Source organism: Schistocerca cancellata, chromosome 2, assembly GCF_023864275.1.
Source record: "Schistocerca cancellata isolate TAMUIC-IGC-003103 chromosome 2, iqSchCanc2.1, whole genome shotgun sequence".
NCBI classification, from domain to species: domain Eukaryota; kingdom Metazoa; phylum Arthropoda; class Insecta; order Orthoptera; family Acrididae; genus Schistocerca; species Schistocerca cancellata.
The window spans coordinates 421,466,637-421,481,576 of record NC_064627.1 but is presented as its reverse complement, the minus strand read 5'-3'; the positions used below and the strand labels follow the sequence as shown (position 1 = coordinate 421,481,576).

Here is a 14,940-nt window from a genome sequence, read left to right as displayed (position 1 = left end):
CAAATATAAACATATAGCAAATAAAATCGCTTACCTTTACCGCGGAAAAGCTGTTTCTTCCAATGCGAAACAACGTCTTGAGCGGTATCCGATTTGACTTTGCCTCGTTCGCTCTGATGTTAGAATCGATTGTTGTGAGAAAGATGAAACCAGATATAAATCAGGACTCCCTGAATAATTATATATATGAGCAAAAATATCGAAACGTAAGCAATTGCAAGTATTGCGTAAATTCGCATGGTAAGCTCTGTTTGCAATAGGGCAAGTTTACAGCCTTCATAGTCTCATAATCTCATGTAAAAAGTCATATACACATACTTATGCGGCAATATTTAGTAATAACTATCGTAATATAATTTCATAGATACATTTCGCTTGAAAATGTTTTATTGTAGCAAATCTAAATAATTGTATTTAAGGAACTGCAATATAGCTTTACAATTTTTGAAATGGAATACCAGTGATGCTTGATGGAACCTAGGTCTCTATTTATTTTAAAATCAGAAACTTTGCCAGGAATATTGGAGTGAACACCCATAAATTATAATTCCAAAGTCTACGTCCGAAATGGAATATAGTCTCTGACTTCATGAAATGTGAGTCACGTGTGTTTGTGTCGTCCGTGCGTGATTTAAGTGCTGCGAAAATGGTATGTTGCTGAAAGCGTGTAAACAATTCATTTTCAAACACACTCTGTTAATTAGTTATCTGAAATATTTGCTTAGTAATGAACAATTTAAGCTGAAGGTTTCTGGTAGAGCAAGCTGAACTGAAATGATTGTGATTATTGATGTCAAATTAGAAGAGAGAGACGTAAACGTTTCCATGGCATATTCGTGGTTGTTCATGGCCTTTATTGCTATTTTCACTTATTTCTTGCATGTAATCGGAAGTGATTGGTCGAAGCATTTATTTCGTATCATGTTCAAGGTATTGATGTATAACCCATTTTCGTAGTAATTTCACCAGGGTGGTGGTAGTTAATGTCAGTATTGTACGGAGCAGTGTAGCGATTTAACTATTTCCGGGGTTAGTGTGACATAGAAGCTCCGCAGAAATAGTGGTAGCCTTGCCTTCGTAAGTTTTACCATAAATGGTTTTTGGCTTTGAGACTGCCAGTTTGCGCTATCCAAGCATTTGTTTTGAATCATAATGTTGTGTGCACTTTCCACAATCTTAAAGACCTTTTTCCTATTAAACACTGTGAAGCATGTTACCCATTATAGAGCTTTCGAAAAATGTTCTTCATTTCTTATTAAGTGGCATTTCATTCACACACTGTAACTGTACCATACCTTCATGTGCTCTTCAGTTTCTATCAGACCAGATTCTAATTGATTACTTTCCTGTACACTGTAGTACTAGCGAAATAAGGTCGTCATATATCATGACACACATCATCCGGCCTTTCCTCCGCCAACTTTTAGTTACTGAGTGTTGCTCCTCACACCTACATGCTCAACATTAATTTATTAGGGACTTCTTATGAGGCCGTTTCTGTTTTGTTCCCCATTCCTGGAGTTCTGCGGAATTACCCCCGCCCTTAAGTTTGCGTAGCCATCCTGGTTAAAGTTTAAGTAGAAGAGTTACATTTTGGAAAGAAAAAGTATGAAAGGGAGCATGAGGTTGTTGGGTTTAGGTTTTTTGGATTAATAATTTCTTAATGGGATTGTGCTGATATTGTATTTAGGGTCGTTCCAAATTGTATGAAGGCAGTGCTAGCCTCTCCAATTGAATTTGTAGAAAAAAATTCAATGGTAATGTTAGAAGGGTTTGTTTCCTAGGAGTTTGGTGACAAGTGTTATCATTAGGTTGTAAATCACAACATTGAGTTTAAAGACAAGAAGATGGGGGCAGTTGCAAATACTATTGGGGAGGGGGGGGGGGGGGCTGTAAAATCTGTTGTCGGGTGGGAAAAGAGGAAGATTTCAGTGTTGCGTGGCCATTTGGATAAATACTGTTGGAGGAAGAGCATTTCTAAAGGTTATTGTGTATTTCTAGTATTTATAAAAATGGTCAGCAAAATATGCAAGGCTCGTGTTGTTAGTTAGGTGTGGGTGGGTTTCATATTTTTTCATGATCTGTGGGTTTGGTACTTTTCTAGTTTCTCTGAGGGGGTAAGGTTTTCTGTTGTGTTAATATTTTTTTTGGGTACAATGGTGGGGCGAGGGTCTGCTTGTTGTTCCTTGTGCCTGCAGCTTTATATGATTGACTTGTGATATCATTTGGCTTTTTTATTTTAAAATTTAGCATACGGTTAGGGTCTGATGGTGGGGATGAATTGATTTAGGTGGTGCTTCTTTCGTGGCTGGCAGTTAGTGTTTCTTATTAATTTTTTTTACAAGTTATTCTGGTTTTTGCATATTTTGTTATACTTTGATCCCATGATATAATTATTTCTTGTCATGTCCATTTTTTGTTGTTCTTGTCAGCCTTGATCTTTCACTCCTTTGGAAGTTCATATGTGGTAAGTTTCTTTTCATGTAGCCAATTTTACGTTTTTCATTTTGATGTTTTTGCTGTACTTCTGTAAATTTTATTTTCATTGCTGAGGTACAAATTATATCGTTAGTCATTTTTGAGCAATTGCAGCTGGTGTGGATTATTTTTAGTATAGTTATTGGTTCCAAGGTTCTTTTATTCTTATGTTTTATTTATTTAAGTGTTTTTTTGAAGCTTTTCATTTTTGGAAATGTTTTCTTTACTGCTTTGGGCAATAAGTTCTTTGAAATGGATTAGTAAATTTGTCCTACATGGAGAATTATTTTGTCCATTCCAAGGTATACAAGTTTCTTTCCATTGCTTCTTTCCTCTCTGTACTGCCATGTCAAACAATTTATTTATTGCAGTAGTACAGAGAGTAACAGTGAAATAGAAACCCTACAATGTAATACTGCACAAAATTACTGCAGAGACATTGAAAAATAATGGTTTGTGGAATCAGCGACTGTAGTTGACATATTGATATATTATTTACCAGGGAAAGTGTGGAACTGATAACTGGAATTTAGGTATATAGGTCAGTTGTAGTTACAGATTCCAAACACTCCATGGTTCATTATGTACATTGTTTTTCCATATATAGGTCAATTCCAGTTACAGACTCCCACCATTCTACGGTTGAATAGTTGGAGTCGGTAACTAGAACTGATGACTTGTATAGGTCAATTCTAGCTACCGATTCCAGTTATTCGATGGTTCATTGATTAGATTGTTTCTTCAGGGCGTGTGTTAAATGTAGGCTAATGCAATTCCTGCACTTGCTAATTGTCATCTGAACTTCTGTGAAAAAGGTAATAATATTGGAATCGGTAACTAGAATTGACCTCATATATATAGGTCAGTTCTATTTATCAATTCCAGTATTTGTTACGTTGTATGGATTTTCCTTACTTTTGTAACTGCTTCATTTAGGATTTAGGGTGTTGGTTTCTCCATATTTCATGTTAGTAATTCTTATTTATCATTCGCTTTATTTTCCCATTTTTCTGTTGCAATTTGGTTTCTCCCTGTCCAAAGCCCCAACTTTCCTCTGTTTCTTCCATTTGAGTGAATACTTAATACGAAAATTAATGCAATTTTATGATAGTATGATTTCACCATGCATTGTTCTGTAATGCATTTAATGGCTGTCTGCAGCCCTCTACTCACATCAATTATGGTAATAATTCTAATCTGACATAATTTTTTAAAATCTTGTTCTTATTTATTTTCGTTATCTTAAACTCGTTTGGATGTAATTGTGTGTAAATAATCACGTTAAATGTGAGTAATTTGATCCGTTCCTGTCGTAGATTGCCTCCATGCAGTGTCTTTGTCTTAGGTATGTAGTCATTTGTCAAAACCAACAAGTGGAATCGGACACTAGGATTTATCCTCCCCCCCCTCCCCCCGCCCCCCCCCCCTCTCTCTCTCTCTCTCTCTGAGACTCAGTCCCTTTATGTATGAAGTGAGGTAGCAGCACAGTGGTTAAGACTCTAGATCTGCAATGAAAATGAGTTGTTCAAATCTCCATCCAGTCATCCAAATTTAGATTATATGTGGTTTACCTAGATCATAAGGCAAATGCAAGAATGGATGTTTGAAAAGGAGACAGCCAATTTCCTTTACAAATCCAAGCTTCTGCTTCGTTGTAAATGGGATGCTAGTTAACCACTGTTATTCTGTATTCTCTATTCCTACTGCTGTAACTAGATGCTGACTCATTTAACTAATTTACTTCACCTTCACGCCATTTTTTTTTTTTTTTTTTTTTTTTTTTTTTTTTTTTTTTTTTTTTTTATGTCTTTCATTCTGTGAATGCGTCAGTCTGAAACTGTAGCAATGTCAAAAATACAAAGTGAGTTGATTTCTTTCAGCCTAAATCAATTCAGAATGATCTAAAGAAGCTCACAAAAGTTATCCATCCAAGAAGCCGAAAAGCCCAGCAGCTTACAAAGAAGATAAGCAGGTAACCACTATTTTATTGCAGTGTCAACACTATAATGTATTATTATTTTTGCTGTTGTTGTGTTGCACAAATTATTGAACCTGCCACTTATTTAAAATCAGAATGGTTTCTTAGCTTCTCTCTTCACAGTGTGACCAAATTTATAAGTGTGAAATTAATAAACTTTCAGGTGTGAGATTCTCATACGTCTCTAGAGCAGTCTAGTCTTTCAAACAAACACACGCTTAGATTTTTTCGATAAAGTAGTAGTGTAGCGATGGAGAATCCTTATGGAATTGTTTCAGCTCCATCTGTTTCTGTAATTACCAGTCACAAGGGCCACTTTCTTTGTAACTGGAAGCACTCGAAGAAATCCTGAAGTTATGTAGGCCACTGTTGCTGACTTCTGCCAGCTTACAATACCAAAGCAAAAAAGGCTGCATGTGGTACTGAAGCTATGTGACTAAAAATTGTAGTCACGCATAGAACTGTGGCAAAACAGCAGCACTTCATAGACATTAATACAAAATGACATTACGTGATTGTTTGCGATAGGTGCGCAAAGCAGCAGCTCTAAGAAGCCCACTTTAAATGTCAGGGCTCATGTTCTATCATATGGACTATAGTGCCCTCAGAATGCCGTTGTGATGCAAATTTTTTCACCGAATATAAATGGAGACCAGAAAGTGTTGCCACTATCACAGTCTCTATTCGTACTTACTGAAAACGTTTCTCATGACAAATTGTCCCTCTATTTTGACAACCGGGTAGATACTAAAAGGCGCTAGAAAAGTGGTCTTTTATCAGTATTTGTGTATCCGTCTGTCAGAAAATTAGTGAATTCTGAACTTTCCTACAAATGCATGGACTATGTTTATGCTATCAAACTTTTAGAGTTAGTTTGTTAGTTTCATGTTCCATGTATTATTTTGCATGATAAATCACAATGATGTGAAATGAGTCATTTTACATTCACATCACAAAATTAATTTGTAAATATGGTTGAATGCTGAACATTTCTAAGATGTTTGTTTTTTATAGCTTTCAAAAGTTCCAAATACACTAAACTTTGATCTATTTATTCGTTTAAGGACGCTGTCAGAGTGATACAGCATTTTTCATCAAAATACAGAGGAAGTCAATAACTCAAAATACACCTGCACATAGAATAAATAAGTATTTTTGTGTGAGTGTAGGATAGGTAGTCGACCTTGGCCTTGCTAAAGAAACAGTTCCAGCATTTGCATGAAATAATTAAAGAAAACCAAAATCACGATAGTTAGACAGAGCAGTTGCCATCCTCCTGAATGGGTTCAGTGTCCTCATTTGCTTGGTTCCTATTGTACAGTGTTCTTTAATTTGCGCCAGATAACGTATATTATAAAACAGTCTTGTGCTGCACACACTAGTGACACCCACTGATGATTCCGGGATCACAAACATGCTGTTATGCTCCTTACAGTCCCTCCAGTCTGTTCAGAAAGCTCACTTCAGGCAGTAAAGGTGAAGCTATGCCCTCAGTCTGTCCTGCTCTCAGTCTGCCTGAAAAACTGAGTCAGCATCACCTCATGGTGTGTAATATGTTTAATTTGGGAGAATAATAAATTTTTGTCATCCACTATACATGGGCTAACCAAAGCTTATGATACCACCCATCAAGTTTGATCTACAATGTCGTCAAGGTGGCTGACATTGCTATTTCATGCATACACAGTATAGTGACAGTGTCACACATGACACACACAAACAGCCACAAATAATATGGAACATATTTAATTATATAGACGAGAAGAAACTAATGGGATAGTTGCAGTAATATGGGGGGTTCTTAGGTGTGGACAAACTATATATGACAATTCTAATAATGAAGACATACTGAAACAGATACACAAAAATCAAGAAAATGAAATGCTCAACTGTCAACAAAACCACAATAAAGAAACTTGGAGGGGGAGGGGGAGAAACTAGCATAGGAAGTTTCATTTGACCTATATAGCGTTAATATAGACAGCAAACCCAAACATAGCATCAAAACCCAACACTGAAAATTTCACTTGACCCACTGTATCTGCATCTACTTGGATACTCTGCAAATCACATTTAAGTGTCTGGCAGAGGGTTCATCGAACCACCTTCACAATTCTCTATTGTTCCACTCTTGTACAGTGCACAGAAACAACGAACAACTATATCTTGCCTTATTAGCTCTGATTTCCCTTATTTTATTATGGTGGTTGTTTCTCCCTTTGTAGGTCAGCATAAAAAAAAAATATTTTCACATTCGAAGGAGAAAGTTGGTGATGGGAATTTCGTGAGAAGATTCCTCCGCAACGAAAAACACCTTTGTTTTAATGGTGTCTATCCCAAACCCTGTATTGTTTCAGTGACACTCCTTTCCTTATTTTGCAGTAATACAAAACATGTTGCGCTTGTTTGAACTTTTTTGATGTACTCCGTCAGTCCTATCTGGTAAGGATCCCACACCGTGCAGCAGTATTCTAAAAGAGGACGGACGAGTGTAGTGTAGGCAGTCTCCTTTGTAGATCTGTTACATTTTCTAGGTATCCTGCCAATAAAACAGTCTTTGCTCAGCCTTCCCCACAACATTTTATGTGTGTTTCTTCCAATTTAAGTTGTTTGTAATTGTTATTCCAAGGTATTTAGTTGAAAATATGGCCTTTTAGATTTGACTGGTCTTTCTTGTAACCAGAGTTTAAGGGATTCCTTTTAGCACTTTGCTGGATGACCACACACTTTTTGTTATTTAGGGTCAATTTCCAATTTTTGCGTCATACAGGTATGTTTTATAAATAATTTTGAAATCTATTTTGATCTTCTGATGACTTTTCTAGTCAATAAATGACAGCATCATATGCAGACAACTTAAGACGGCTGCTCAGATTGTCTCTCAGATCATTTATATAGATAAGGAACAGCAAAGGGGAATGCTACAAATCACTTCTGTTTCACTAGATGTCTGTCCAACAATTACTATGAACTGTGACCCCTCTGACAGGAAATCACGAATCCAGGGTCACATAAGTGAGACGTTATTCAAAAGCACGCAATTTCACTACAAGCTGCTTGTGCAGTACAGTGGCAAAAGCCTTCCAGAAATACAAAAATATGGAATCCATTTGAAATCCCGTGTCAGTAGCACTCAATACTTTGTGCGAGTAAAGAGCTAATTATGTTTTGCAAGAACTGTATATAGCTGACACAAATTTCAGAAAACCACACATAGCTCGGCACCTCGGCATTGGACATTTCACTGGACCTATATAGCTAAAATGAAATTCACAGTACCAAAAAACCAAAACTTGCTGATACAGCTGATATTGAAAACTTATCCTTGCAACTTATCCTTGCCAGTGTTGGTGAAACAGACGCCACATATGCACCAGTCAGACTCGTATATAATTACCTACAATGAACGTAACAACCCAAAGACTCATAAAAAATTAATGCACATAAACACATGTATTGCATGTATCACATACCAACCAAACAGGTGACACACAAATCTTAGCTGGCGGCACAAACACATGGTTGTTCTCTCTCTCTCTCTCTCTCTCTCTCTCTCTCTCTCTCTCTCTGCTGAATAACAAAAAACATCAATACCACCCATTTCTCACCCCCCCCCCCCCCCCATCACAAATATCCACTGCGCACCTCAAACTAATACCCATTGTAAACGAAAATACAACTAACAAAAAATTACGTAATTCGTTCCTTCAGAATAAATTTAAAAAACACAGGAAAGTAAAAAAGCCAAAATCTCTCTTACCCCCACACAATTGTAATCAACAAAACTCCCCCCCCCCCCCCCCCCCCAACAAATTCAGCCAACAACCTTTGATTTATACTTTTTCAAATAACCCTCAACAAACTTTTAAATGGAGAAAAATATGTGGAACACTCTTGCTCAGCAGTACTCATCTACATGAGACTGCAAGGTGGAGGAGTGCCTCTTCTCCATCTTTACTGTGGATTTTACTGATAGGTAGTACAAACTCAGGTCAACAATCCTTTCTTACAACACTATGGTTCACAGCTAAAGGCTGATTGTCCCTCTATCCACAATATTAAAAAAACATCATAAAAAAGTCCTCTTGATAACATCACCCCATATTCATGATTGCACAACGCCCTACCCTTGTGATACTTTACCTTTGCAAATGCAGACTTGTCAATTTCAACTACAGCACTGACCCTGTCTCCCCTACACTTAATTAATTAATTCAATGCACACCTTTCTACAGAAAGGAAACCTGTCTAGTCCGGTCACTAATTCCTGTTCCCGTGAGTACAAAATTCTGTCAATGAGTGACAGCAAAAATAATGCCATGAATACATTTTCAAGAATCACCAGCCTAGATTTCTCAAACCAGGAACCCCTTTGAATAGCAAGCCAAAATTTGTCCTGCTGACAATGCCACATCTGTTGGTCCTTGATCTAAGACACAGCAACTTCGGTCATTCTCATACTGCATCTACAAACATCACACTTCACATACTCAGCAGTGAAACCGAACAACTGTAGCAATTTAATTTTGCTTAACAAGTCATCTCATGTTGAACACAGCAACCTGCTTATGAACTTCATTGTCAAATCTATGATTAACAGAAAATGAAACATAAACAACACATTTAACTAATAATACCAAATCCAACAATGAGTCTATAGCTGATAACTGCAGCTCACTAACAAACTGCCATCAACATTTTAGTATCGTTCTCACAAATAGCATTAAAGAAGTCCAGTGAATCACTTACAGTTAATTTAGAACCGTGAGCATCCCACACTTGAGAGCGCCACAGTATACTCCAACCCATTCTCTGTAAATACAATCCATTTTAAATACATTGTTTGACTGTGATGTCACACACAACACATTACATTTATGGCATGGATCAAAGCTGACTGGTGGCACCACAGTCTTCAGTTGACGCCTGTAGAACGCTGTTGCAGAAATAACGAAACAAACATGCCAAATTTAAATGGACGCAAAATCTCCAAGACTGGCAAACTTTTACAGAAGTTCGAAATTTAGTGCGGACTTGATGTGAGATGTTTATAATAGTTTCCACAACGAAACTTTGTCTCGAAACCTGACAGAAAATCCAGAGTCGTATGTGAAATATGCTAGCAGCAAGACACAAGCAATGGGTCATATCATTAACGTCAATATGCAGCAGGATTTTGGAACATATATTGTGTTCTAACATTATGAATTACTTCGTGTATTGACACACAGTCAACATGGGTTTAGAAAACATTGTCCTTGTGAAACACAACTAGCTCTTTACTCACATGAAGTATTGAGTGCTATTGACAAGGAATTTGAAATTATTTTGTATTTCTAGATTTCCAGAAGGCTTTTGACGCTGTACCACACAAGCAGCTTGTAGGGAAATTGCGTGCTTATGGAATATTGTCTGTCGTGTGACTATATTCATGGATTCCTGTAGGATAAAGCACAGTTTGTAGTAATTGATGGAAAGTCTTAGAGTAAAACTGATGTGATTCTGGCATTCCCCAAGTTAGTGTTATAGGCCCTTTGCTGTTCCTTATCTATATGATTAGGAGACAGTCTGAGTAGCCGTCTTACGTTGTTTGCAGACGATGCTGTCATTTATCGTCTAGTAAAGTCATCAGAAGATCAAAACAAATTGCAAACCGATTTAGAAGATATATCTGTATCGTGCAAAAATTGGCAATTGAGCCTAAATAATGAAAAGTGAGGTCATCCTTATGAGTGCTAAAAGGAATCTGTTAAACTTTGGTTGTGTGATAAATCAGTCAGATCTAAAGGCCATAAGTTCAACTAAATACCTTGGAATTACAATTACGAACAACTTAAATTGGAAGGAACACACAGAAAATGCTGTGGGCAAGGCTCACTGAAGACTGTGTGTTATTGGAAGGGCACTTACAAAATGTAACAGATCTACTAAAGAAACTGTCTACACTATGCTTGTCTGTCCTCTTTCAGAATACTGCTGTGTGGTGTGGGATCCTCCCTAAACAGGACTAACAGAGTATATCAAAATAGTTCAAAGAAGGGAAGCACATTTTGTATTATTGTGAAATGATATGGGGTTTGGGGTGGACATCAGTAAAACTAAGACTTTTCACTGTGGCAGAATCTTCTCACAAAATTTCAATCACCAGTTTTCTCCTCCGAATGCAAAAATATTTTGTTGACGCCGACCTACACAGGGAGAAATGATCATAATAATAAAATAAGCGAAATTGGAGCTTGCACAGAAAGCTGTAGGTGTTCATTTTTCCACATGCTGTTAGAGACTGGAGCCAACGGCCTTGCTGCAGTGGTGAAACTGTCAGATCACCGAAGTTAAGCACTGTCGGGCTGGGCTATCACTTGGATGGGTGACCATCCGGTCTGCTGAGCACTGTTGGCAAGTGGGGTGTACTCAGCCCTTGTGACGCAGACTGAGGAGTTACTTGATCGAGAAGTAGTGGCTCCAGTCTCTGAAACTGACATACGGCTGGGAGTGTGGTATGCTGACAACGTGCCCCACCATATCTGCATCCAGTGAGACCTGTGGGATGAGGATGACACGGCAGCCAGTCAGTACCGTTGGGCCTTCATGGCCTGTTCGGGAGGAGTTTTTTTTTTAGTTTGAGATTGGAATAATAGAGAATTGAATCCTGTGCCAGGCACTTAAATGTGATTTGCAGAACATCCACATAGAGGTAGATGTGGAACCCTAACATATACACTGATAAATGATTGTTTTTCCAGTGTCTTTTGCTCACTATGTATTTTTTGTTAAAATATGTGGAAAATAGGTTGTTATAAATTTTTTCAGAAAGTTTGAACAGAGATTGTGGCTTGATCTTCATTTATGTTATTTCTGTGTCAATATCAAACTTAGTCAGTGCGGAATGTTGCAAAAACAATCAGCTGTATTACTTCAAGAACAATAGACTAAAGAAAGTGGCCATTGTGAAAACAGCTGTGGTGCCTACCACAAGGTACAGATAAGTTGAAACTTGGCAAGAAGGCATTGAGATCCCTTAAATAGATTCCATACAAACTAAATTAAAACTGAAGTCGGACAATTTGGGAGCATCTTCCAGTTTGCGCCACCTGACATGGAAAAAGCCTTGCTACTTTTACAGGGTAATCTCAATAGTTAAATATTGGTACATATTCAAGTAATTGAAATACATGGATGAAATATTGAAGAATATGATACTACCTGCCCATTTTAACCAGTGATGCTTTCAAGCAGTATTGTGACTGTTGTGAAGTCTCACATATTTTAACTATCAAAGTGTTGGGATTCCAGCAGGAAATGAAGTGTATAGGTGAGTGTATTCTTGTTATTAATCACATCCAAACATACTACAGACTTAAAAATATCGGGCTGCGATGGGAAAGTAGGGTTTCATCTGGTATTTAAATATTACTACAGAATGCATAATGTAGAGGTAAAATTTTCATGGCATATTCATTGTCTTTCCCAACTCAGACTCCACTACAGATCAGTCTTGTCACTACAACCTCAATTTAGTGATAATGGTGATGTTGGTCAAAGAACAGTTGTACCATGAACTTCAATATATCCTATAATGATTTGTAATCTTCATGTTGTAAACCAACAAAGTTAGGGTATGAATTGGACACACTCACTTTTTCGGAGTGATAGTATTTTGTAATTGGACAATAGTTCTATAATTAAGGGGCTTTTCACTCTGATCTGTAAATACTACCCAGTACAGTAATTGGAGCCTGTAAGCTGGGGGTAGGTGAATTATGAGTGTCTGCACAGTTTGATTTCAGTTGAATGCTGTATTGGTATCAATGAGTATATGTTCACCATCTAAATTATAAAGTTGTCCATTTTGATTTAGAGTGGTTCTGTCTGGTCATTTCTGGTGAATATCTTGACAGTTTATGATAATATGCCATGACTGTCACTTTCCTTCCCATTATTAGCAATTTGAAAGCAATACGTAGTGTAGTCATTGTTCTATGTATGTAGTTAATGATGATGGATAATTATGTGATGTTCTAGTGCTCTCAGAAAACAAAGAAATAATGTGTACTTTAGTATGTGACACTGTGTGTGAAGTGTGATACTGTCATTTGAGGAAGGGCTTGGTACTAGCCCGCTCTTGAATTGAAAATTGTTATAGGGTATTGTCTGTATGACCGAATTTTGTTTCCATAAAAAGAGGTTGCTTTGGTGTCATGTGGGAGGCTACAAATTTTTTGTGGCAACTGAACCTGATGGTAACACGTGTCACCTCCTCCTCCTCCTCCTCCTCCTCCTCCTCCTCCTGATGTGATGCTGTTGTGGCATGTGACATTTTATATGTGCAAGTAGAACACTGGTTATAATTTTTTTTATCTCTGTATTATTTTTTGTAATGTAGGTTTTTGTGACAGACTAATCTGTAGCATACGGAGAAGCGTAGGATAGTTTTAAAGGTGATAGTTTGGTTGAAGTTGGTGAAGCTAACAAATGTGAATTGAGAATCAGTCATACTGATTTGTAGTATTGCCTGAGGTCTTGGTTAAGTTGCAAAGTTTGGTTGAGAGTTTGCAGAGCAATATCAAAGACTTATGTTAATCAGATTTTCTCTTTTTCTTTCTTTTTTTTTATTTGTTAACATAGTAGCTGTTTCAGTCTTTATAGCAAGACAGTACATTTCATTGTATCGTAGTGCTATATGTGTTTTACTTCAGATTAAGCCATATGACTAATCAACTACTAATTTGTGCAGTATACATTTTATTTCTGTTGTGGAGGTGTCTACCAAAACATAGAAGAATAGTAAAGAATGCGGTTTATATTCATACTACCTTCATTTGGAAGCATAGTAGCATGGCAGGAGAAGGCACTCAGCTTTCACCAGAGGATGAATAAATTATTTTTACTAATATGAAGTCTATAATACAGTGAAGCTTAAGATACAGGTTGTTTTTTGGTGTTCAGAATGAATAACTGTCATCAGTTCTAATAGGAAATAATTTTTCTTATCCTACAGGATCTCAGCACGTGAGAAGATTAAGTTAATACATCAAGTAAGGCAGAATTTGCTGGGCGAGAAGTTACAATGGTTCAAAGACAACCTTGATGCAAATGCTGCCCTGTGTACAGCGGAAATGCTTATGGAACTTATTGAACGGTATTGTTTAGTTTGTAGTTGAAATGAAATGTGTAGTATATGGTATGACAGTCATATTTTTTGTCTTGGTGAATGGTTTCTGTACTGTACTTACTAGCAGATCATTTGTCAACCAGCATTGTACACTCTATACTCTTCAGTTAACTGTAATTAAAGTTTACAATAAGAAGGAACCTCTTCCAGATTCCTTGTGGAGAGGTTCCATATAGCTATGAAATAGAAACCATTTGTACATGAACTGGGTGTGGAGTATGGCATGTTAACCTGCTGCATGCAGTACACATTAGATTATAAGAAGCACAGCTGTAGTATTGGCCATGGTTGCCATTGTCAATAAATGTTGTTTGGTGTAAGAGTTGTACAGAGTGTTCAAAAAGTTCTGACACTGATTTTATCCCTGGTGTAAAAGTGACGCCAGTGCAGTAATTGTGATTGCAGCTTAAACCAATAACAGTAAACAATAAATGTCAATTTAACCAGTCATAGTGTGTCAGTGCTCTTGTGTCACAAATCACAGTGGAACAACGAACTGTCGTCTGTAAATCAAATGGTAAATACATTCTTCAAAATGGTTTAAAGAAGAGAAAATTGTTGTTTGCAAGGTTTGGTCCGTACGCTTTGACTTCCATACAAATATGACTTGTGGGTGTCTGATGCGACTAGATTGAAATGCAAAATGCGGACCGTCCTTTCCTCAAAAACATCATTAAAGCTGATGAGATTTGGGTATCAGTAGGAACCTGCCATAAAGGCAAAATGCAGAAATTCACTTGATGTGTCAGTGCTTGAACAACATAAGACATTCAGGTCAATGTAAAGGAGACAGCTCACCTCTACTCCCAAATTATTTATGTTCTGCCAGAACTTCCCATACTATAGTCAAGCCACTGAGAGACACAAGTTGAATGTCCCAAAGAGAGGCTTTTATTGGTAAACACCATTATTTGTGTATACCAGGTGTCTTAGGAAAGAGTCATCGGACACATTGTCTCACGTGTTTTGGCAAATATTTGCAATTTCTTTCTTGCAACTTGTAGCAGGAGTCAGCCACACCAAATGCTACTTTTCACATTTTTCCTGTGACATCCAGTGTTGCTGGAAAGCATCAATTTGTTTCCAGTACAAACAAAATGATTCTTAAAGTTGAATTTTGTGTGTAAGCTTGACAGAATGGTTCCAGATTAGTCTAGAGTGATATTCCTTTGATAGGTGTGAACTAATGGGGACAAGAAAGCACAAAGAATAACCAGTACTCCAGTAGTGACAGCACCGCACTGGTCCATGCTGACTGCTACTGCCATGCAGAAGTGCTGCTGGAGTATTACTTTTTCTTCATGTTATACTG

At 37.3% G+C, this 14,940-nt stretch overlaps 1 protein-coding gene across 2 annotated transcripts in view; it reads left to right on the top strand.

The window, feature by feature from the left end:
- The first annotated feature begins 502 nt into the window (after positions 1–502).
- The window catches only part of LOC126161879 (translation machinery-associated protein 16 homolog), a 45,106-nt gene continuing 30,668 nt past the window's right edge, over positions 503–14,940 (top strand). Inside the window, exons 1-3 of one of the 2 annotated variants that reach the window (XM_049918009.1) lie at positions 503–649; positions 4,359–4,450; positions 13,455–13,595. In XM_049918009.1, coding sequence (XP_049773966.1) covers positions 590–649; positions 4,359–4,450; positions 13,455–13,595 — 293 coding nt within the window. In that variant the 5' untranslated portion in view covers positions 503–589. Of the gene's footprint in view, positions 650–906; positions 931–4,358; positions 4,451–13,454; positions 13,596–14,940 lie in introns of those variants that run through there. The other variant, XM_049918008.1, reaches the window with a different exon arrangement.